We start from the raw sequence: 25600 nt of genomic DNA on the forward strand, positions 1-25600 counted from the left end.
GTCTGCGTAATGACGTCACCACAGTCACGTGGTTTTGTTATTGTAGGAAGTGAAGATGGCTGCTTCGTCGTTTCTCTCCGAGTCGGCTCTTGGTTGGTCTATTTTCACCTTTATACTATTGGTAAGTACTTTTGTGCATTTGTCTCATTACACCACCATTCTTAGAATGGAAAAATCATTGCCCGAGATACTTTTGTGTCTCTTAACTTGCTTGATTAATGTGTGTCGGGTCAACATCGCTAGCTACCGTGTTACAACTGATCGACAGTCGCTTGGATTTGATTGTGATCGTTTGTCATTTTCTTTACCCACGTGATGTTTATTATTTTTGCACAATCTGAATCTACTAATTGTGCGTTCATATTCAAGTGTGGACAGGTGGCCATACACTATACCTTATAACTAGGGTTTGCCATATTGCACATCTACGTTATTGTGTCGGATATGACAGATTTGTGTTTTGATCATAGTTTTTATGTATATTACGTAAATCAATATTATGCTCTTCTGTACTTATGCTCCCTTCAACCTCTTAAAATAACGATCACCCCAAGATCACATCATTACATCATACCATCATGTTTAAAGCTAGTCACACTGCTTCCCGTCATGTATGTAATGTGTATGTAAATAGCGTGTGCAATAGTGTATACAAAAACGGGAACTTTTTTTATTACTTCTTACTAATCTTCATGTTATTTGCACAGATGCATATGTGTTAGTTCACATTTTTGCTTTCGTATTTTGTTAGAGACTTATAGAGTATTAATTCAATCACTTCACAGTAATGTTGACTGTGAAAGTCTGAATTGTAATGGAAGTGTTTCTGAATCGGCGGCTCGGTGCCGCACTGGGTAGCATGTCCGCCTCACAATTAGGAGGGTGCGGGTTTGATTCCACCTCCGGCCCTCCCTGTGTGGAGTTTGCATGTTCTCCCCATGCCCGCATGGGTTTTCTCCGGGCACTCCGGTTTCCTCCCACATCCCAAAAACATGCTTGGTAGGCCAATTGAGCACTCCAAATTGTCAATAGGTGCGAGTGCGAATGGTTGTTTGTCTCTGTGTGCCCTGCGATTGGCTAGCAACAGGTTCAGGGTGTCCCCCGCCTACTGCCCTTTGACGGCTGGGATAGGCTCCAGCACGCCCGCGACCCCCGTGGGGACTAAGCGGTTCAGAAAGTGGTGGTGGTGGTGTTTCTGAATGGGTTTTAAAAATGTGCAGTAATTTTTTTCCAGTAAAATGGGTCATTAAGTATCATATTTCTCTGCTTCTTTCCATTCAAATTTTGCATTTTTATGTAAACAAGTCAGACTTTTTTTCTGTAATGAAAAGTATTTAACATAAAAAAAAGAAAAAGCTATTATAGAGCTCCGTACTTTGTGGTGCAAAATAGTGCATTCAGTTCTCCTTTTTTCAGTGTGTGCTAACTATGTATTCTGATTTTATGGTTAATTGTATTATTTTGTTGTTGTTCAGAGCTACCAAAGTATTGGATGGATTGTTCGATTTTCTGTGGTTGTTTTGGACCTACGTCCAAATAAACTTTGTTCACAATCAATCACAGTTTTACGGCATTACATGACGTCAAGCTTCTTTTTATGCTTGCGTTAAGCATGTTAGACTGTCCCAGAGTGAGTACAGTAGTGCTGAAATGAATGCCTTTAAAGTAGCTCAGCAGGCTTAGTGCATAATTAGCTGTGACTATTGGCTTAGCCAGAAACGGTCTGGCTGCCATTAAAGTTTGCTACATTTCCTTACTATTGACTGCCCTCTGCCTCAACACCACCAAACATTGCTCTGATTTAGATTCAAAGCTTGCATCATCACTGAGGAAACAAAAAACAAGCAGAAGGGCATAAGGCTGCTTGTCTTTTAATTGATCCTGCCTAAGAGTGGCAACCCTTTATCTGAAGGGACTAGCGTTAACAGTGTCCTCGCTTCCTCCCGCTTATGTGCCTTGAATTTGACCTTGTCATTTGGAAAGTATCCTATTTGGCCATCTCTTTTGTAGGGATAGTGTTTTCAAATTCAACAACAAAACGGTGACAGCAAATACAACCAAACAAGATTGGTGCTGCTTCTTCCTGTCACAGTGCATATCTAATCAAAGTCTTCTATTTTGACTACTATGGAACAAATTCTAATGTACTGTGGGTACAAAAAGCCATAACTGGACCAACAGAAATTAATTATAAACTAGCAAATAACTGCTGATGCAACATATGGAGCAGCCACACATACAGAAAGAACATATACAGACAGACATGTATTCACCACTAGCTTTTGTGGAAGCAACAGCTTTTACTGGTCTTTAGTTTGGGACCATTTTTGCCTCTTTTTAATCTTAACCCTAATGTCACCGTTGCAACTGGAGTTTTGCTTCTATGCTGTGTGTCTCACAACTCGTGGCTTTAACCTTTTCCACAGCCCTCAACTGAATATCCTGCGTTAACTTGTGTTTTGTAATCGGATAAGGTGATAGAGGCTTTAGCCAGTCTCTGCTATGTGTTGTTAAAAGCTAGCCAGCAAACCTACAGAAAGAACATGATGCTTTTTGAACTCTGCAATCTGTCAGTTTCACCTCTCAGTATGTTGAATGCTATATTTACTAACGTTTATCTGATGTTACTGTTCAGGTCATCCTTGCTTTCTGTTGGGTCTACATCCGCAAATTTCAAAGTCGCCAGGAGAGTGAAGTTGTTTCAACCATTACGGCAATATGTGCACTGGCTATAGCGTTAATAACATCTGCACTTCTTCCCGTGGATATCTTCCTCGTCTCCTTCATGAAGTACCCAAATGGCACCTACAAGGTTTGTATCTGCTCATCTAATAGCCTCGCTAAATTCGATCAAAGAAATTGGGTTTCCTTAGGCACCTTTTAAATAGGTTGTAATTTTCTTTCAGAACTAAGCAATATAGATTGTCTAGTCTTAAAGCTTAATGCATTTCTTGGCTCATCAATTCTGTTACATTTGTATGTGTTTGAAGACTGTGTGTGTATGGACAACTTTTTAACAGCATGTCATTGTTGTTTTGTTGCAGGCTGGGAAAAACCCATTGTTTGCTTTTGTGTTGACTGCACATCAAACACTAAGCTTTGTTTTGTGATTAAATCAAAACAGTTAATAAATAACAAAAGGGATTTGGATCCACCACCATTAAAAGTGCTTGTTGATTGACCATTCAGTGGTGGGTACACATGTACCTCTTAAGTGTGAGCTCTCTAGTTCCTACCAAATGATATTCACACTTTCACGGCTGCTGACAAAGTCCATGGTGGCCAGGCAGCCATCTCGCCCTAGTTCAGAGTTCAGTGGGCGGCTGCCGCAGCGGGGAACTTTGGAGCTCATTTCCTCACCACCCACCTCCACTCAATTCAGCATCCTATCAAGCATACGTAGCCAACCAAGATGCATCGTGGGGGACCACGGCAACTTACGGCATCACTACCCCCTGGCCGATTAGCAACCGAGATTTTGAGCTTGTGTCAGCAGAACAGCAAAAAAAAAAAAAAGAATAACAGGAGAGAGATGCATGGCAGATATCTAAAAATGTTTTCACACAGCTTTAGTAGAAGAAAAAAAAAAGTGGGTCCTAATACTTTTGAGTTTCATAGTGTTTTTTTTTTTTGCCTCTTCGTCTAGGAATGGGCTATAAACAATGAGACAAGAGCCCAAATTGAAGATACTGTTCTGTATGGATATTACGGTGAGTACTTTCCCTTAGCCTTCCACTTTAGAAGATTATACACAGAGCTGTATTTCACGAATCCCATATTGTGTGACTTAAATGTCCTTTATGTTGATCATAACAGCTGCGGACCGTCATTCACTTCCACATAGGTCTTATTTAGTCTGACTCTGGGACCTCACAAGTTTCACATTGTTCTCGCACTGGGGACCTCTTTATACCCCTCCAGTTGTTTGCATTGTCACCTCATCACCTCATCAAGCACAATTTCCAAGCCAAGGACATGGTTTTTGGCAATAAAGCAATGGAAATGACCAATTTACCAATGACTAAAGGATTTAATTACATAGAGACAGAAAAGCATTAACATTTATGTCATCAATGAGCGGCAACGCCAGCAAACGATAATATATTCTATCCACATATTATTGGACAAAGTTTTAACCAGGAATAAATGATTTACTATTTGTTGCTTCCATTGCACTGTACAAACCCAATCTAGCACAAGGCTTAAAAAAAAAAGTGAAAGAACACAGCCCCCAAGATAGCACATGATGTTTATAAGAGTATTTGTCCATGATTACAATAAGAGGGCCTGAATCCAGACTGTTTTGCTTATCACTCTCTAACATAAAACAAATCAAACGATGTCGCACTGAAATGTCTCTGTGATTGGCCTGCGTGTTTGGCTTTGAGTCTGCTGTCTCTGATGACAGCAAATTCAGCCGTCCCAGAGACACGATCACACATTTTCCAACAGCTGCTAGCCTAAAGTGCCTCCAAGCAACACTGTTATGCACCGTCTGTTAAGAAATGACAAGCTGTCTCCTTGCTACGACAGCTCAATCCAATGAACTACTTCCACCGGTTATACGACAATAAACTTTCAAAGCAGATTTCAAAGACTGTTTTCAGCGCGTGGTAATGTAACATTTTACGGACTGTAGCCAGTTGTCTCCTGGACATACAAATTAGATTTGTTTAGATTAAACATATCCTCAAATCTAAACCTTCCTTAGGTTAGAATCAAGACATGAATAATTAAGTAGGTTCAGTCTTAAAGGATGTATCCCTTCAGTGTTTTTTAATTCCATTATTGGCCAAATGGTCTGGAGAGTGTGTTTATGGAGTAGCTGTTAAATTTGTTGTGCATCAAGGGAGGCAATGTTTTGGTTTTAAAAATTTAAAGTATTTGATCCTGAATCTCAGTGTGATAAGAAATGACCTCTTATGAGCATCTCACAACCGCTTATGATGCTATTTGCCCTGCCGTGTCTCACTGTTCATGCTATCTTAAACTGGATTCAGACTGCATTGTTCATTTCAGATTATGTTCTTCTGGATATGGTGGCAGAAAAAGAAAATGTGATGAACTGATCAGCCCATTTTGTGGCCTATTTAGATTTACATTTGATTCTTCTGTCACTCCACCGTCATATAGGGGTGACCTACATTCATCTCCCCTGCCCAAGGGGAGCCGTGTACAATAAGAGGACTTGTTAGCTGACATCTTTCTGCCTATCAAAACCTAAATGTGACCTTTTATGATGCCCATTTCAAGACTGTGTAAAGATATTGAGGAAGGGACACTGGACATTTCTATTTACCAGTAGGTGGAGACCAAGCTCCATGTGTGTTGGATACACGGGTCCCTCACAAACCTTTAAAGTTTATGAATACAACACACTGTATTGCATTAAAAGATCAAAATAATTTCACAACTTAATGTTTTGTTGCACATGGCAGGTATTTGGGCCCTTTCTTCATGAATGAACCGCTCCAGCTTTCTCAAGTTTGAAAGGTTTTTTTTTTTCTCTAGACATATTTCAGCTCCTGCCACAGATGCTTAATAGAATTTAGATCAGCGCTCACAGAAGGCCACTTCAGAAAAGTCCAATGTTCAGCTTTTAGTCATTCTTTGGTGCATTTAGCTTTGTGTTTTGAGTCATTATTCTGTCGCAAGACCCCATGACCTGGGACCAAGCTTTCAGACACTTGGCAGCACATTTCTTCATTGACGACCTTAGCAGTGCTCAATTCTTTTTTATTTTGATTTCTTTTTTCTTTTTTTCATTAACACAGGGTTAACAATATTTTTGCTGATGCGTCTACCATATTTCAATAAATAATATTCATGATACATGGTATATAATGTGTACGTTGAATGAATGACTTATACAAACATCCTCTAAATTTTCGAGCTCAAATAGCATTTTGTGATCTTTGATGAATCCATGACTTTGAAAGCAAGCCGAGTCATTCAATCTTGCAACTCTGTCCATTTATAAATGTCCTTTGACTGCTTACTGCTTCAAAGCAGTAGTGTAGAAGACCCTTAAGCAGCCGGGCAAAATACCCCTGGGCCCTTCTAAATAAATCATTGGCTTCCTCTTCTCATTCTTGCCATTTGCAGAGAGGAGGTCAAAAGGATGCCGTCCTCTTGTAAATGAACTACAACAGTTTTTTTTCCTCTCCACTCACGACCTATCTTGCACTCTACCCATCCGTCCGTCCGTCCGTCCGTCCGTCCGTCCATCCATCCATCCATCTATCCATCCATCCATCCATCCATCCATCCACTTGTCAGTCCATCAATCCATCCATCCTTCCATCCATCCAGTTAGCTATGTATACATAGCTAAGGTATCTATCTAGCCCCGAGCTATCCGGTTGGCGTCAAACGACACCTAAGGGATATCACTAGTCACTAGCCACAGTTGATAAAATATAAAGCCTTTTGTTTAGAAAAACTCATAGAATAAGGTCGATAGTCCTATCAACCAGACTAATGCAAACAAGGAATCCTTCTGTTGGAAATGTCATGCCGTATGAGCAATTCTAACTACTATATATCCTCAGTTGATAGAAGCTCCTGAGATAGGTACTGATGGGCTTTTTAAACCCCTCCAACCCTCACTCATAGTTTTATCCACAAGGTATCTCCCTAATGCAGAGATGCTCGTTCTTGTCATAGTGCCATACCTCTCAGCAAGTGCCTGCATAGACAGATATTTTCATCCGTCTCTGGAGTCCTTTGTCAAGGAGCGTCTCAGAGAGAAATGTCCCCCGGCATTGAATTTTAGCATAAAATGTAATATATTTCACCTGTCAGCATGGGACAAGAGTCTAGGTTCTAATACCTTTGTGGACAGCCATGGTAAGGAAAGGACGAGGGTCTAATGTTTCTCATTAAGCCTTACGCGGCTCTTCAAGGGATTCTGTTGCTTGCAATGATATAGTCGATGGTGCTTACCTTACATTCGATATTGTTTCCACACAGCATCCTCATTACACACAGGCTTTTGTGTCTGGATCATTATATGCAAAATCTGCTTGAATGTGTCTTTTTCTTTTCATTCCCCGTGAGTACAATACAACACACCATCCAAAACATAGGGAACTTGTAAACGAGCACATTTAATTATATTGTCCTCTGCTCTGTCAGAGGGGATAAATGTGCTAAACTTTTATCCCCAGCCATTTGTTCCGACCCTGTGGAAGATCTGCTTAGAGACTAACAGATGATGTATGGTAATGCAGTATGACCCGTTCTCTCAGTGTGTTAATATTCATGGTGTTATGATTAATTTGACCCATTGCCGTAACCCAAAAGCATATGCCAGTGACTGCATATCGAGTATAGCTTGCATTTATCACCTCTCAACATCATCCTAAAGTCAGTTTATCTACTTGTGAATGAGCGTAAATGGATACCTTAGTGGCGAAATAAACACATATTTATTGAAAATAACACTCTGTCAAATTTATATCCAGGGAAGAAAAACAACGAGAAAATATAACAGATGACACATATTTGTCGGAGAAAGAACATTTTGTCAAATATAGTCAATTTTGAACAAGCACCCAGTAGTGTTTTGCAGCTCAGACGAACGTTTTAAAATCCCTTCTTTTGTTTGACCAACAATTCAAAACCTAATTTTCCTTTGTTGTTTTGAAAGCCATTCTCATGATGAAATTGTTAGTTCCTTCTCTCTTCAACAGCTAACAGTTTTGATACATAAAAAATGCTGCAAAGTGATTCGGGATTGTCAGTAAACATTGTTCTGAACGTTTCAAGTGTGAGTGCCAGCTGGGCTTTGGGCTTTTCTGCGTAATTTACGTATGAACATTCTTCCTTGGGAATTTTCAGTTATAAAGTTGTAGAATTGGTTCCTCTTTCATAGCCATGAACACATAAATGACCACAACACCCTTTCCTTAAGGGTTAAAACAAGAAATAAACACTCTTGCCTTGGTGTGTGCTGTACATGTACAACATTTGAAGATTCTTTATTTTTTAATGCTAAGCATTATTTAAAGCCATCACTAAAATGTTTGTGCAAAAAGTCATGTTAAAACCACTTCCCTTTTTTTTTTTTACATTTATATTCTTAATGATCTGACGGAGATGGAAATTTGTATTAGGTTATGACTGTGGAAGGATGAAAAAGGTGAAATATATTCGCAAAAATTAATTGACGCATATTCACTGGTGCCTTAATTTGTCAAGGGAAATTTCACATCCTTGCAATTAGATTACATTTTATGACAATTTCAAGCTTCCATGAGAAAAGTAATATTTATTGATGCTGAATTATCACCTGTGAGAATGTATTAAAATGCAAGTGTCTGTGCCATGAGCAAGTTTTATTGTATTTTATCCCTATCAAAAAATGCAGATTTGTTTTGAGCATTCTTCGCTGTTTTTTTTTTCTCATGAAGAAATCAAAAGTCAAATGGAAGAATGACACTAACTACAGATGTTTCTCCACAGCACTTTACTCCATCATCCTCTTCTGTGTGTTTCTATGGATCCCTTTTGTTTATTTCTACTATGAAGAAAGAGACGATGACAATGTCAACAGATGCTCGGTAGGTAACGGTTGACTTTTCTTATGTCTTCTTAGGATTTCTCTTTGCAGTTGTGAATGACCATATTGTTAAGTAGCATTCCTTACAGCATGCCTGCTTTTATGGGAAGGTATTATCCTAACATGAATCAGGCCAACATTATAGGCTATTTTAATTTTCTGTGGGCTAGTTTTACTATAATTTTTGCATCTGTGGTGTGTCCGCGTTTGCTTACATCATGCACACGGGCAGTGCATCATAAATCTGGACGGTAGAATTCACCTATGTATGGAACGAGCACTGAAAGAATGATTTATGCCCAAATGGCAGAAAGTAATATAGGAATTTTCATTTGCTTAATGGAGTGTGAACCCCTTCCCCGTATTTCCCATATGCGCAATAAATTATTTTTGTGTTGATGGACATGATTGACCGGTTCATTCTTTTTTTTTCATTGTAGCAAGTCAAAAACGCTCTGAAGTACACGATTGGATTTGTACTTGTCTGCGTGGTGTTGCTATTAGTTGGGTAAGTTTTATGGTAATTTATTTTGCTGCTTGACAATTGGAAACGGAAAGACAAAGTCTTGAGTTTTAAATGAGGCAGATTTTCGATTTAACAATGTTTTAATCAAGTGCATTACTTGAATCTCTCCATATTGTCAAAATAGATGTTAAGTATTTGTACTGAGTCATAATGTGTCTAGTTCACAAGCTGCCTGTTACCAATCTGTATGAAACAGATGGCTTGGCTACATTTACATGTCAGCAAATATGTGAAACTAAAAGTTTTTTAATTCAATCCATAATATACAGTGTCAAGTGTGCTTATTTTATAGGCAACAGCTACAAAACACAATCGATTTCCTGATGTCTTGAATTCAGCTAAAACGATCTGCCCGAGACATCCAATTCATCCAAATGTTCACTACATGGATTAAAACTCTTGGAGTTTTATTCCAACAATGGTTTCAATCGCTCTATTTTGAACAACGTGTTAGCTTTCACCCTGAACTGCCACCAGGAGACACCAAGCTTTTGTTGGGAGACAGTCCACTCCGCAGCATCTTGCTTGAGTTACAAAGCTTTTGTTAACCTTTAAATGGTTTCTGACCTTTTAGTGCTGCATGTATACAATTGTGATTAAAACCTTTCAGCTCTATCGGGACAGTCTTTGCCTGTCGAGATTAGGTGGGAACTCTGGGCAGTGTTATTTTTAGGGGGATCGGGATACACGGGCTGACAAGGTACTTTTTGGAGTTGAAAGACAAAAAAGAAGTGTATGTACTTCTTATATACACATCTTAAAGGAATTATTGTCGCATTGTCAACAGTTTCTAAAATACCCTTTTGTTAACGTATGCAACCAAAATCGTTGCAAATCTTTGTTGTGTTTTCAGAGCATTTGTGCCCCTGGAGGCTCCACCACAACAGAATGCCACACAGTGGGAGAAAGTTCAATACCTTTTTGAGGAACTTGGCAGCGGCCGTAAGTACTGTTGTTTTATTGACTGACTGTTTTAGTTAACAGACTTTGTGGTTTAAGGCTGTTAGGTAAGCAAAATGTTTTACCGTGCAGTTTAACAACACTCGCATGTTCATTTTTTATTTCACACATTTGCATGCTTGTGTTAATGTCTGAGAATAAAAATAAAAGGGTAAAATGGGATTTAAAATAAGCACATAGATAATTTGTAATGGTATAAACAACATCAGTAAAGCAATCTCGATGCTTTGTAGACTGTATAACGGCATCGCCATCTGGTTGTCTCATCAAGGATACCTTGTTTGTTTAAAAAATAACTTAAGAAAGAAGTGACCCAAATCCCCCAAATAAAAAATGCCTTAAGAGTTTATACAAAAACAGTGACGGCACAGTCCTTAGATGTCTTAACTTGTTGAAATGAATATAGCTTTATATGCTAGGGTTCAAATGTGAACTCCTAGGAGTCCTCTGGACCTCTGCCATATGCAGATCAAAAAGGAAGCTGAGCCATCTGCTACGTTATACTATTGGGGACCCCCAATGCGTGCTTCCTAACCTTCCTCCCTTGGCACAGGGGGACATTTTCAGCCTGCCTTCGTGGAAATGTGAGGATCATCCTTGTTATAATCCACCCCCTCCCTTCTCTTTCTACTCTCTCCAGATGTGAGGTTAATTATGTTAAGGAAAGCGATGCTTGTGCACATAATGTAGCCGACTGCTTTGTCGTGGCTGGTCACGAAGGTCAATGGATCTAAATTATTTAAACGTTATATTCATGACAATTACAGTAATGTTCCATCTATTATGATTGGCGCATTGAGAACAATGTGAATTGAATTGCTTTCTCAACTTTGCCATGGTTGCAGTGAGGGCTGGGGTGATTTTGTTTTAAAAAGTCATTATTTTTAACTGACTAAAATCACAATTTGTAAATCTGATCATTTCAAAATAAATGGATTCAACTACCAAGACTTAACTACTCCAAACTACCCGAACGTTGACCACTTTACCCTTGAACACTCAGCCATTTACTAAAGCATCAAAACTAGTATAACCAACATGGCAGGTGCAAAGTTTTACTTCACATGTAAAAAGCTCGCTCACCTTCCTTCCAATACACGATGACAGTTGCTATTAACAGACCACACCCTGAATATTGACTCAATATCCCCTAATTGAATAGCCCCCGTCAAGGAGAAAATGAAGTAGAAAAGCACCTGTGCTGACAGGCGGTCTTTGCGCTGTGAAGTTGCTTCTGAGAGTAATGTACAATGACAACTGTGTAGCATTTTACACACAAGTCTATGACAGGTGGGATCCTGACAGGGGAGAGAGGCTATCAGTCTGTTCATCAATCCCCCTCTTCTAACTCCACCTTTGACAGCTGCTGTGACAACTATAGTTGCCCTTGCCTGATGGGTGGTCGCCTTTATGCTTCAATCAAACGCGAAACTCCTCAGCTCAATTTACTTATACTCCCCAGATCCCGATTGTTTTTTTTTTATACCACTTCTTATTCTGCCGTATATTGAAATCAAAGGCTGAGACTCACAAACGATTTCACAGCAACACGTTATTCAAAAGATAATACAGGAACAGTGAATAACTGACATTTGTTGTGACTCTCACCTGTTTTCATCGTTTCCTTTCAGAATAATACATTAAAATGAATTTTATGTTCTCCACTTTCTTCTTTGCGTCTTTGATAATAGTGGGAGTATTTTTTGACAGATTCAACAATACGGTGCTCTTTATGCTATGCGCGTAAGACGAGTCTTATCACTGTAGTGCAACTGCTAAGTGCAGACACTTGAAGCGTGCATGTCCCCGGGCATTTTGTTTTTTTCTTTTGGATGCGTGCAACTGAGCAAAACGTCATCCTGTTTACTTTTTATCCCCACCCAGCTTTTATTTATTTATCCCTTATTGTTGTTCTTATAACATGAAATTGATGCAGAAATGATTTCGTCAAATAATTTTCAAAATGTCAACCTGTCTTTCCTCTTGCAGATGGCCTACATGCTCTTGCTTTCTCCATCAGCACTCTGACTCTGATCGGGATGCTGGCAGTGATCACTTACACAGTGAGTTGAGAGTGCCATGTTTGGTCATGACACTTTATCGGCGTTACATTGGGACATACTTTATAAGATGCGTGCATATGCTGATCTTTACTCACTGATATCGTCTCAGTCAGTTGAGAACATCTTTGAGGTCACACTGGTATCTTTTCATCTTGCTGTATATGAGAAATCACACCAAGTTATTGATTTTTTTTTTAAATCAACGGTCACATTTCTTTGCCACACATGTTTTTTAATCCTGGCCATTTCTTACAGTTATCATGCAAAATATTCTGTGAAGGTTGTGGCCTAGCTCTCACAGTAATGCTGGGGGAAAACCAAAATACGGGAAAAAATACTTGGGCATCACCCCCAGCAGTGAAACTAAAAGTGACAGCCAACCTCAATCTATCCAATTTCTGTGGAGCCTAGAGTCCCATTTGACAAATTACACAACAATTGAATGTGGAGCTCTGACTGAATAATACACAACCTAGTAAGTTGTAGAACCAATCTCCCTTTAGCATTGCTAATCCATCTCAACTGAGGTTTTACCTACTGTTCTCACACTTCTTAATAGAATGGCTAATGATCAAGTACAGTTTCAGGTGAGAGCGCTGCGTCGATTTGCACCACTCCTCTATTGCAATTGACTTTTCCAATAGGATTTTTTTGTATCTGCAGTCTCAAACGGGAGTAGAACTACATTCTTCATATCGGTCACATCCGATGTACTTTCTTATCATTACATCGTAATGCTCCTTCACTGTCTTTGGCTTGTCAGCTTGTTCTTGCTAAATATAATTACAACAAATATTAATTCTGATATGATGGTTATTGCAAACAAAGCCCTTGGAGCGTGTACCTCTCGATTTATCGTTAGGTAGCAGATGCACAGTATCTTGTATTTTTCTTTTTACACATCCAGCCATACTAGCATGTGAAATATCTCAATGAATTCATTAAAAAAATATTTATTACAATGTATGGGTCAACTGCCTCACCTGGGTGCTGACCTTCCTCTTACGGAGTAATTTCTGGCCCTACATATGTAAATTGTAACCTCGTATTGAGAAGATGAAGGCCTGTTGATCTAATAACAGACTGTGACATTGACCTGCATGTAGTAAGTGAGGTCACATAATGAATATGACCAATGTCATATATTTTTCCCCCTTCACATAGGAATTCTTTTTGCCTTATTTTATTCCCCAATGTTGAATTAGAGTTTCCCTTGGTCCCGTACTGTATATCTTTAAACACATTCATGGGTAGTTTAAAGTAAAAAACAAACCAAACATATATATTGTATACTTTGCAAAACGTTATAACCCAATTGACAGTTGTGGCAATTTGTAAATATGCTCGAGCATGGAGGTAGACTGTTAAATGGAGATTCATAAACAAAGGTTAGTAAGACTAACATACACCTCTTAAAATGGGCTTACTGCTATGACATGACATTTTGGGAAATAGTTTCAAGCTCCTTGTCAAAAGCTTACAGACTTTGCCCGTCATTATTCAGTAGGTGTCAGGTAAGGCGCTCCAAAGTTAATTATGTAAGTGTCAGGGAAAAGGCTTAATTATTTTGCTGTCGATCGACTGCCACACTTAGGCGCAATAAGTCTGTTCATTTGTTCTCCTTTGTAGTCCTCAATAGGAGATTAGCAAAAAGTTTCTCAAAGATTTGTTCGTAGATTGCAGAAACGGTAGTTGATTTGTAAATGTCTTTACACAGAGCCTTCTGTATTGAAATGCCATTAACGTGGTTAGCTCAAATCACTGTGGTGTACTCCATATTTTAATTAGCGCGGTTGTACTTGATTGGCCTCTTTATCAAAGGATACTGAGAATCTATGGGAGCTTCCTTCTGTTTGGCCATACTACTATAAGCAGCTAAACAAAGGGAAGGCTTGTGAAGGATGCCTGTGACTACCTAGTTCGTCCTCTTCCAACTCAACAGAGTCGTTCAATGATTCCAGCCAGTTACTTACCCCGAGTCCAACCTCACACACACACTCCCCACTATGCTCGGAGCTATTTTGGGTTTAAAATAACTAATGAGCAAGCACAATTTAATGTGAACTACAAATGTAGTCTCCACTTTTTTCCCTTTTATATTTCTCTCATGTTGTTGCACACGAGGGGAAGGGAGATGTTTCTCCGGGGATCTTGGACAGGTTTTCCTTTTATGAGCGTATTTGATATTCTGGACATGCTCCGGCCTTAAGAGCTCCATGATTCATTGCAGGAGGCGACATTCGCCCGTAGCGCAGATCCACAGTCGAGACTAATAATAGGCTAGCCTTTCTTAGTATCCCATGCGACACTTACAACGCTTCATAACATGCAGAAACTATTAAAAGTTGTTTTAAAAATACAGCCTGACTTTTGGAAAGTAGAGGAAAGAGGGCAGCATGTTTGTCAGGGCTGAAAGATTCGTTGCACAGACCATGTCCTTTTGTTTTATTATGAGCCCATAAATGACTCTCTCTGCTCGGTTTGTAAAAGCGAGACATGACAGGCTGAGTAAGAGCGCATTGACTCGCCCCTGTTATATTCATTTGTATTGATCGCTATGTTGTCAGGTTTTAGAGGTGCCCCTCATTTTAAATTAAAGTTCAAACATCCCTCTAGGAGATTAAAGCCCAAATGTCAAAGATTTAAAAGCACCTTTTGAATTTTGTGCAAATAGTCTCCATAGCCTTAGGAGCATTTTTCTTAGTTGTCTGTTGAAATTTGTTTTCCTACATGTTTGTTTCTGTCTGCAAATATTTGTGTTGGATCCGGCATGATATAAATGAAAGATATTTATAAGATTATATATCAAGTCGTTCATCAGTCACGGTATCTTGATACCCCTTACTGTAACCTCGAATACCCTCCCTAAAAAAAAAAAAAAAAACTCTCTTGAGAAATGCATCACATTCCAGATGGAGGCTATATTGCTGTCACATGGGGGCACTGTTAAGCTGTACATTGCAGCACAGTGATTTTAAACAGCGCTCGCCTCACAAAATGGTTGCAGCAAATGTACCAGTAGTTCTGACAACTATACATTCTCCCATTTTAATTTCCTTCAACCAAAAATGACAAAGCCTCCAAATGATTATACTCATTGAGTTCTTGTTTACGTACTTTCAACTAATGCACCACACTGTTGTTTTTTTTAGCAGGGGATGGGCATGTGTAGGTGGATTCATGCGCCATATGCAGCAACCCAGCATGACAATAATGTGTGATTAAGATGGAAGCTTTGCTTTTTTTTTTTTCTTTCTTTTTCTCCAGGCATACGGTATGTCTGTGTTGCCTTTGAATCTGATAAAAGGCACACGGAGTGTGGCATATGAACGCCTGGAGAACACAGAGGACATTGATGATGTCGAGCATCAGATCGAGAAGCTGAAATCCAAGGTGTGACACAAACATGCATCACTGAGCATGATCAATGTGTTTAGTTCGTTATAAGGAGTATGATTTAGACCATCAGAAATATGTTGATTCAAAAAATATGTTGATTATTGTAGTTTGTACTGGTGTAGAACTGAACTAAACGGATTGAATTGTACCTCATCATACAAATATGTATTTGCCCTGCTGTAGCTAACTACTATAATGCATTGCCGATGTACCCCACGTAGAACGTTTTGGCCATAATTACAAAAGGTAGTTTGGCACAACAAAAAAAACAAGATACTTACATGGAAGCATGGTGGCAGCATCATGCTTTGTAGTTTTTTTTTCCTTTAGCCTTAACTGAAGCTTTAGTCAAAATGATGGGAGGTAGGAGTACCTCCAAATACCAGTCACTGTGAAACTAAACCGATCAGGTTTCTGTCAGAAGGGAAAAAAAATGTCAGGAAAAAAGTGCACTCGAACTGCAAACTTTATTTGGGGTTAGTCAGAGTTCCCCTAAAAGGCCAGGTGTGTATTCTGTATTGCAGCCACATATGAGCATGTGCAAACTTGTCCAACCATATTATCTAATTTTGTAGTTTTTTCTTCCTCAAAATGATGTAGTTTTTTTCCTGACTGAGTTCTACACTCTAAAGGTTACAATAACGCTGAAAAAAGTTTTAAAATGACTTAACTTTGTATTTTTATGTCACACAAAATATGAATAAATTTCTTATTCTCGATTAATAGTTTTACAATATCAAATGTCACATATCCAGGAGTTTAAACAAATGAATGACTGGAAAGAAAATCGATATATTGAAAATTGATTCAAAACTTAAAACTCCTTTTTATCATTGTCCTGCCTCTCATTTGTTTTTTCTCATTCAAACAGTGTTTTTATGATTTTTTTTCCTACCAAAAAGAAAATAAATCATAAATAATTAATATTTTTACACTGACTTTGCATTCTTTGTTTTTTCTCCTCAGTGTCGAGATGGACGCCCTTTGTCATCACGGGACAGAAACCATCTGCAGGAACTCGAAGAAAAGTTGCAGGTCCTACAGCGGAGAGGGAGACACCTGGAAATTGCTGAGAGGAACTGCTGCAACAAAATGGGTAGTGCTCTCAGACCTTTTAAGGTAAGGCTCATTTTCCGATGAATTACCACTATCAAATTCAGTGTCCCCATACGAACTATTTTGTAGTTAAATGTTTATGATCGATTGGAATGCACAACATCAACGCTAATTTCCTCCCTTAACAGATGGTTTGTAATTTTTTGTTTTTCTACAGCATAGCCAATATACTATAAATCTGCCAGTGTCAGCATTTTCTCATGCTACAAAGTGGACTGCTCTAGATTCCCTTTTAGCACCGCTGTACTTGTCTTAAAGAAAATTTCCTATTTTTCAGATATTATCTTTCCCCTCAGTGCTTTTATTTGATCCATATTTATCTACATCCTATACTCTACAACGTAGGACCAATCTAAGATAACAAACTGACCCTGATGTATTCAAATCCCACTATGCCACTTGCAAACTGCAAGTATTTCAAGCAGAAGTCAACCCAAGATGTCAAAACTTACAGTTTAAGCTAAACTTGGAATGTTTTCTGAACAGTGGTTTTTAAACTTTAATCTACCAAGTATAACTTCTAAAAAATACGTTCAAAACATTGCAGTGAATTTCCCAAGGTTTTTGTTTTTCTTTGTTTTTTCACCCGCTTTCAATTTTTGAAGCACTCTCCCACTGAGCCATGACCAGTTGGCCAGTTGGCAGTCAGAAATAAAAAATAAGCCAATTTTTTTCTGATTAGAATGGACCCACACCTCATTAAATTAAGAATATTTTAAATTACACGATATGTTAGACAAACAAGTTGCCCAATAATTTCATATTCCTGTCAGGCACAATATTTTTTTATCAGTATGAAATGTCCCTCAAGCATTTCATAACCTTTATTGCTTTTTTGGCTTCCGCTAACCTCCCAAGCTTGAAGCATGTCTGGGCTGCACCATTGCGTCTTTTTGTCACCTTTGGCATTACTGCCAAACTGGAGGCCCAGGCCATATGGTGTTGCTTTCACAGAAGACATGACAGATTTATTTCCATGGGCCAATAAATTGGCTAAGTATGTTACATTTATGTTGTTATCACTCTCTCGTATTTTAACAAATTGTTTGTATATATGTATTTTTTTTTTGTGCAGATTATACTGGGCATTTTCTTTATCCTGGTTGCTCTGCTGTTTTCTGTTGCGCTGTTCATTTCAAAGTAAGTCTTAATATGTGGTTGTGTTAATATGACTTTTTGTGTTTTTGCATCTATTGTGTAACAAAACAGTACTTGCTCACATTGTCTCTTTTTTTTTTTTTGTGACTGTGTTTTAGTCTGGATAAAGCTCTTCACTCTGCTGGTATCAGCTCTGGATTTATAATCTTTGGCACCAATCTCACCAATCCTTTGAATGAACTTCTATTAGCTTTACAGCCTGTAAGTATACTCTCATGTCATTAGTTAAATATTTAAATAATTATTTTCAGTTAAGATATGCTTAACTGTATGGTTTACTGTTGCCTTCGGTTATGGATTCCAGCAAAATTTTAATTTTGTCATGAACCCGTGTTTTCATAAACTAAACCTCATTTGATGTGATTACGGTTGTCCCGGTTGTCCTTTGTGAAATATGGTTTATATTCTCTGATCATGGTTTTGCAGGTGTTTCCATTGGATTATATCCTGATTACAGTCATCACAGTGTATTTTGTACTCACATCCATGGCGGGTATTCGCAACATGGGCATCTGGTTCTTTTGGATAAGGGTAAATGCAGACACCATCTCTCTATGTTTTTTATATTGAGGCGCACATGCATTTTCAAATAACGCTTTTCTTCCCTCTGCAGCTGTACAAAATTCGACCAAAAAGAACACGTCCCCAGGCTCTTCTCTTCCTCTGTATGATTTTGCTTTTGATTGTTCTCCATACCAGCTACATGATCTACAGTCTTGCACCTCAGTACGTGATGTACGGCAGCCAGAAATATCTCATAGAGGTGAGGAAAGTTGTTTGTGTAGCTTCATCCCACTTATTTCTTCATGTTCGCCCTCCCCAATAAGGCTCTGTTGATGGTTTCAACATCCATAGAGACCGTTTGTAGTTCTTGTTGGATTGCACACCATGTGGAAGGTCTGCCTTCCTTTCAAATGATCTCTGTGGGGTGTGTATATATGCTTTAGATGCACCGCTGTGTTTCTATCTCACTGAAAAAATATTTTTTCTTCCCCCTCAACACAAAGACAAAATATTTTTTTTTAAATATGAGTCACATAGAAGATGGATTCTTCCACTCATATCATTCATTATTGCTGATGGCTGGCTTAACTAAAATGATCTGGTGAACTCATGTTTCTATAAACTATAAAGGTATTATATTGCTCAATTAAAAAAAATAATTAAGCTAAAAAACTTAGTTTCATTTCTAGTCTTATAAAACATATTTCCCGCAAAAAATAATCTCAGAAACAGAGCTTTATGTTACTTGGAAAAAAATATGTATTGAATCATCTCGCTTCATACTTGTTTTGCTTTTGGTTATTTTCTAGTCTTTTAAATGTAGTAATATATGCATTTTCCTGTTTTGGGATGATTCTACTTTGATGAGTCAACCTCATTTGTGAAATGTATGTTTGTTTCTTTAATCTCAAGAGTCCATCGGGCCTTACTTTGGGGAACACTTCATTCAGCACTACCAGGGTCTGTGATGCCAATGCGCCTGAGGGTGAGTGTGTCATCTTTGCTCGTAAGGTAGCAGCCGTCTAATAGCGAAATGCTCCCGGATCCCGCTGTACATTATCAAAGATTCATTTGCCACAAGTTGAGTGAAGGAGAGCAAGGCCAGTGTACAACAGAGCCATTTCATGTAGAACACTCTTCAGCAATCTTTATTGCCATCCATTATTTATTAAGGAGAATAATAACAAGGACAACCATTTACTAATGTGGTATGTAACCTTTTGCTGTCACTATGCCAACACTTATTACAGCAAATCAGTCACAAAAACATGAAACTGTATGTATGGTACATCTTTGCAACTATAACTATCCATTATGTATCCGGCTAATGTTGCCGTCACACAAAGCCGTTGTGATACAATTGTTTTTCTATTTCAGGTTTCAGAATACACTATAATTGCCAAATATATTCACTCACCTGCCTTAACTCACATAAACTTCAATGATGTTATTTTTTGTCTTTTCTGTTTAAAATCTACACCAAAGACTCTTGTTTTATTCTTAAACATGTATTTGTATGAGATTCCAGAGTCCAGACATTCATGGTTGCCACTAATGCTGCTAATGTCAGAGCTGTCGAAATTAATCGATTAATCGATTTGATCAATTGAATCAATTATTGTAATAGTTGTCATTTAGTGTTTTTTTTTTACTTAAAATTGTTCATATCCTCTAAGGTTAGCCTCTCAACAGTAGTTATTCATTCATTTTTTGTCCATTATCTCCAGTGAAAGGAATTCTGATCATACCCAGAGATTTTAGACATGTCTGTGCTCCCAACTTTGTGAGAAAAGTTTGGCATGGCCTCTTTGTGTTCCAACATGACTTTGCCCGATTGCACAAAGTGAAGCCAAAAAGGACATGGATGAGAGAGTTTTGTGTGGATGAACTGAACAGGCCTGCACTGACCTCAAGACAAAAGAACACCTGGATAAATTGAAGCAGAGACTGAGTTACAGGCTTTCTGTTCCAACACTAAAACTTGCTCAGGAGTTTGTTACGCCAATCCAAAAATAACTCATTCAGAAGAGAAATTTAAGTTGTTCCAAATTATGCAGTACATCATACATTAGTTGTCATGACTACTTTGATTTTTTTTTCCTCTTACAAAGTACTTTTGGTGCATTACGGCCACTTTCTAAAATGGAGCTGGTGCAACAATATTTAATTATGTATTATGATCTGAATCTGAAAATTCTCATCCGGCGTTCATTTTCATAGCATATGCGAAAAACTGTGAATGTTGCAGCAACTAATAGGATTTTTTGTGCTGCATTAGCTCGCTGAATAGTCAATAGGTCAGCCATAACTTTTTTATTCTTAATGATTGGACTTTAATTAAAAGAGGAAGAGTATGTAATGAAAGGCAACAATCAGAGTGCAACCTTGAGTGTTCGGATTCCTACTCATATTTTTCATGCAAACTGAGAATTTAATGCGCAAAATATTCAAAGTAATTTCCATTTTTTCGTGTTTTTCTCATTTATTACCCCCTTTTTGTTAACTTTCAACTTCTATTTCCAAGGGAACTGTAATTTTTAAACTTCTTCGAATTCTTCACGCTTGGAGTGTAGGAAAAACACAACCATGCCAGAGTCAGCAGTGTATATTGCCAACTGTAGCTGTACCCTTGTTTTGATTTTGCATCAAACATAGCCAACCCAACTTTCATTTTATTGCCTCTACAGACACGATGCATCAAAGGCATCAAATGCTTTTAAGGAAAAAATTAAATCTGAATATCGACAAACAAGTAGTAGAAATGGGATGTAGCGTGTTGGTAAAGCTTTCCTTGTCCCAGCTTGATTCTGGACAGTATATCTGCCTTGTGTTATTTGTTGTCCTCAATTCAAGGCCTTCATCATCACATCAGTGACTCTCTTTAATGGTCGTATTGGGTCCCTTTTGGCTAATTAAACCATGATCCTAATGACATTTAGCATTTTCTAGAACTTCAGACTCAATTTGGTCATATTATCCAAAGGCCTAGTGTTAAAATTGTTTAAGGTCCACATTTTTCTTTTTATGTCAGCTGGCTTGTTGGCTTTGTCCCGGAAAGTATATTTGTGTAATCCATAGTCATGTTGCTTCTGTTTCCTAGCAACTCGAAGCTTGCTTGTGGTTTGTTGAAAGATCTTTGGGTGAAAGATGCTTTTTATGTCGTCTTGAACGTGTCAACCGATTTTCAAAATGGCAAAGGAGAGGCTCTTTTAACACAATCAAAAAATAATAGTCATTTTCTTTCGTGTCAGCCTCAGACTGGAAGATGTCAGTCAAATTCCTTGGGCACATCTGTTCATTTTAAAATCTCCAGACATCCCTTAGTTCGGAATATTCCATTTCTTCCAAGTTGTTTTGCAAAAATTAGATAGTCCAAATGTATAATCCAGATGCCTGTTTTGTAAGTAATGTAAAAATGATTGTTTAAATTATTTTAGACCATTATTTTATGTTAGAGAAAAAATATTTATTCTTTGGACATATAGCTTTCTGTGAAATGTCCTACATATATTTTAATCAGTGTGTGTGTATATGTGGCTTTTTTTTTTCTTAATTAGGTACTTACATTGATTTATGACTTTCATCAACCAATGATGACCATGTATATATTAGCATAATCATTTAGTGTCAGTTCTGTAGCTTAATGCAAACAAATTATATGAAGCGGACAGTCAAATTTCAGGTCTCTTCAGATTGCCTGTATATTTTGATTCAAAAATGTTATTTAATTTTTTATGCGGTAATTGCGAGTCAGTCACTAAAATGAAACGGGTACCTGAATATGAACGAATACCTCAGAGTATTTTACCTCAAAGTATTTTTGGATTACTTTATTCAATGTTTTGATTGAATAGAGAATTTTGGTGGTCTTTCATCAATACTAGAGAGACCGTAGAAAAAAATATGTACAGGCATGGGGAGTAAGTAAGTTAAGTGATTGCACAAATTTTATGTGCTCATGTCTGAATGGTGAGATGGAAGTTGTACATAATGCATGAGTGCTACACGGGGCAGCGCTCGCCAAGATGTGGTGAGTCAAGGTGAAATTACCTGTACTTTCACAAGCTGCCCCGTGCTCATCTCAGAGTGTGCTAATGATTCCAAGGTGAGGCGGGTCAGCAGTGTACATCATAATATATTTCGTCAGGCCGCTGTTGTGAACCATCTGTAGGTTTCATTCGGAGCAGTGCGAGTTCAGGTGAGCAGCTGGAGAGCTGCAGATGGCCCGGGTTCTGCTGGAAAATTGTGAGGTCACGGAGATGAATATAGACAAGCTTTCTCCCGAGGTGTGATGATGTTAAAGCTGATTGTTGTCATTCCTTCTCAGGACTAAAGCTTCCACTCTCTGTTTTATGTCTGCATGAAGATGAACATATCACTTTCTTGTATTTTTATATGCAAGGGACAATCGGTTTATGCCCGTCCTGGCATCTTACATTTGGAGGGAAACAACCTCCTTTGCTTTTGATTGACCTGAAGTTTTGTGTGCCATATTATCTCTCATGTCATGTTCAAATTGAAGTTTTATCTGACTTTAGAGGTGTATTTTTCTGAGAAACTTTGGTGTAATTCGTAATGCTATTATCATAGGACAGCGTTCAACTTTCGAGTTAGCACTGTAGTCAACTTTTATGAATAAATGATGAGCTGATCTGTTCTGCTGCTGATGTCTCATAGCTCAGTCAGGGTCTCATTGTGTTGTTCATGGAGTTCAAGTCGCCTGAGGAGCTGTGTACCAACGTCATGAAGAAGCAGAGTTTGTGCTAAAGCTCCAAATGGATATCAAGAACAATGAAGATAGTTTCATCTCTCTACCGCAAATACTACTCAAATGTACTGGAGGTCCAGAACGCCCTCTCCCCATTAGTCCATCCTTTTTGGTACACCATCTTTCTCTTCTATGATACAGAGGCTTTGCTCGGCACCTACGTACTTTGTTTTTTGCAGCTGGATTCTAAGAACCATACTTTCCCAAAAAGCGAGAGTGGCACTTGAGAATATTTTCCACACAGTTTGATCAATACTAATTCAGGTTGAAATTGCAAATATAGAAATGAGCAGCCCATTTATTATAATTATACTCTACCCCAGTCAATACCCAAGCAACTGTCATTGTCTCTATAGCAACATATATTATATTCTCTGCTTTATCTACTAATCAAACCTTATAAACCCCAATTTTAAACAATCTCAATGGACTTGCAGAAAACCTGTAATGTTGCGATTGTCCGAAAAGCCATCGTACCGAGAATGAAACTCAATGATAAAGTGTGCTTTTACCTTTTTGGTGAGTAACAGCGCATAACTTCTCTGCACATTCATGCATTCCAAAGTCACATTTACACTGACAGTGACACGACTTTGCTCTTTTCCAAGACTTGCTTGTCCTTTTTACTTACAGTAACGGAACAGAACTCCTCCTGAGTAGTTATGTAGTACTAGAGTAATAGCCAGTGTTAGGTTTTTTATGTAAGCATGTTAAGCCACTTGTACAATGCAGAACATTATGTGAGGTCACTGTTTACACTGGTGGACAGACCTTTCAATAGTCCACCTCGTAGTTGTATTCAGTTATTAGCTCTGTCTCAAAAAAAAAAAAGTTATCAAAATGTTATTGTTTTGGAAGCATACATGTGGATGTTTTACAGATATCATCAATGAAAGAATAACTTTATTTCAAGAATTATAGAATATGTATGAAAGAATACAAACATTCCAAGATGATTGTTTTGGCTTCAAACCAATTTGTGTGGACAAAATAAGTAATTTGTGTTTTATTTGCTTTTCAGACCAATGCATTGTAACCAGGTCATATCTTTTCCTCCACAAGTTTTGGTTCTTCAGTACCATCTACTACTTTGGGAACTGGGCCTTTATTGGGGTAAGTTGTTTTTATCTAACACAACAGTTGTTATTGATCTTTTCTTCATCACAGTGCGTATATTTTTTAATTTGCATCCAAAATACACCCATGATACACAACCCCTTTGGCGCTTTGTGCGGATGATGCACTATTTAATTCATTTGAATTTAAAGGACACACCCCAAACACCCTTAAAAGTGTTTGTTTGTTTTGCAGAACACTCCCCAGCCAGCATTTTTCTAATGTGTGTTTTACATTTTCTTCCTTAGGCTTTCCTCATCGGCCTGGTGGTGTCATGCTGCCGGGGGAAGAAGTCTGTGATTGAAGGCGAGGTGGAGGCCGATGACTCAGACGTCAGCGATGATGAATATGTGCACTGAGGTTCAATACGCACGCACCCTCGGATCAGCACATCCAGCCATAACTTAAGGGGACTACAAAGTACAATTTGGCAAGTCATTAATTTGCTTCCGTTTTATTTTACTGCTTTGAAGGAGGTCTGCTCCCAGACAACGTGACTGAAGATGTTGAAATTCAAAGGACGTCCTCCAAGGAAATGCATAGAGAACCGTAGACATTAAGACAAAGCTTGTATGCAAATTGTGCATTTACTGAATTATTTCTAGAGCAGAGATTTTTAAACCTCTTCAGCTCAAGACCCACATTTTCATTCTTTTTGAGTATCTAAACTATAACGATGAGTGATAAAGACAAGAATGTATTGATATAAAATAAAAAATAAATTTGCCCAGAAATTGTTTGTCTGTATAGTATCTTACTTAATTTTTGACCCATTTGAGTTACAACTGTTTGGAAATCCCTGCTCTAGACCCTGAAAATGGCTGCCCATCACCTCTAAAATTCCTTTTGTGCTAAATACTACTATATGAAACAAATTTCTCATATTTTGTATCTGTCTCTTGAAAGAAATGCTGTATAATGCTTTAATTTCCTATTTTGTTCACTAAGACTCTGACTTAAACTGTTCAATATGCATACGATACTGAACGTGTTAAGCTGCCCATCAAGCGGTCTTGTTTTCACATCACATTTCATTTAATGTTCTCGGTTCAAATTATTTTTCCTGCCTGTATTATAAAGATGTGGGGGCGTGTGGGAGATAGTCTTATTAGAACCATTCACTTTTCTTTTTTTAAGCGCACATGTCTTTTGGGTTTCTTTTTGATTATCATTGAATTGTTTTTCATTTCAAAGTAAATGCATCTGGCTGATTTACAATTAGATCTAATAGACACTATGAACTTTTTCAAATAATAGTTTTGCATAATGTGGATCACAATGATGTGCAAAAATGGTCTGAAGTTGAATTAAGATCATTTAAGATTTTTTTTTTTCCTGAGATGGTGAAATCAACTGCTGTGAGGAGTGATACCAAGTAACATCATGTGTTCACATGTATTTAAAAAAAATAAATGACTTCAAATACA

The 25600-nt window shown here is 38.0% G+C and overlaps 1 protein-coding gene across 2 annotated transcripts; it reads left to right on the forward strand.

Moving 5' to 3' along the window:
- lmbrd1 (LMBR1 domain containing 1) lies at positions 1 to 25600 on the forward strand. Of its 2 annotated transcripts, XM_088385246.1 has the most exons (17): positions 1 to 121; positions 2636 to 2812; positions 3647 to 3710; positions 8467 to 8564; positions 9004 to 9071; positions 9943 to 10031; positions 12039 to 12112; positions 15380 to 15505; positions 16478 to 16630; positions 17703 to 17767; positions 17884 to 17986; positions 18212 to 18316; positions 18399 to 18548; positions 19202 to 19274; positions 24079 to 24170; positions 24422 to 24533; positions 24647 to 25600. In XM_088385246.1, the coding sequence occupies exons 1-16, from the start codon at positions 56 to 58 to the stop codon at positions 24530 to 24532; spliced, it is 1614 nt and encodes a 537-aa protein (XP_088241372.1). In that variant the 5' UTR covers positions 1 to 55; the 3' UTR covers position 24533; positions 24647 to 25600. The 2 variants fall into 2 exon arrangements, with proteins under 2 accessions (XP_088241372.1, XP_088241371.1); XM_088385245.1 differs by having other exon boundaries at positions 24422 to 25600.

This window comes from Syngnathus floridae, chromosome 9 (assembly GCF_059516105.1).
Source record: "Syngnathus floridae isolate MCC-2025c chromosome 9, RoL_Sflo_1.0, whole genome shotgun sequence".
Classification (NCBI taxonomy): Eukaryota; Metazoa; Chordata; class Actinopteri; order Syngnathiformes; family Syngnathidae; genus Syngnathus; species Syngnathus floridae.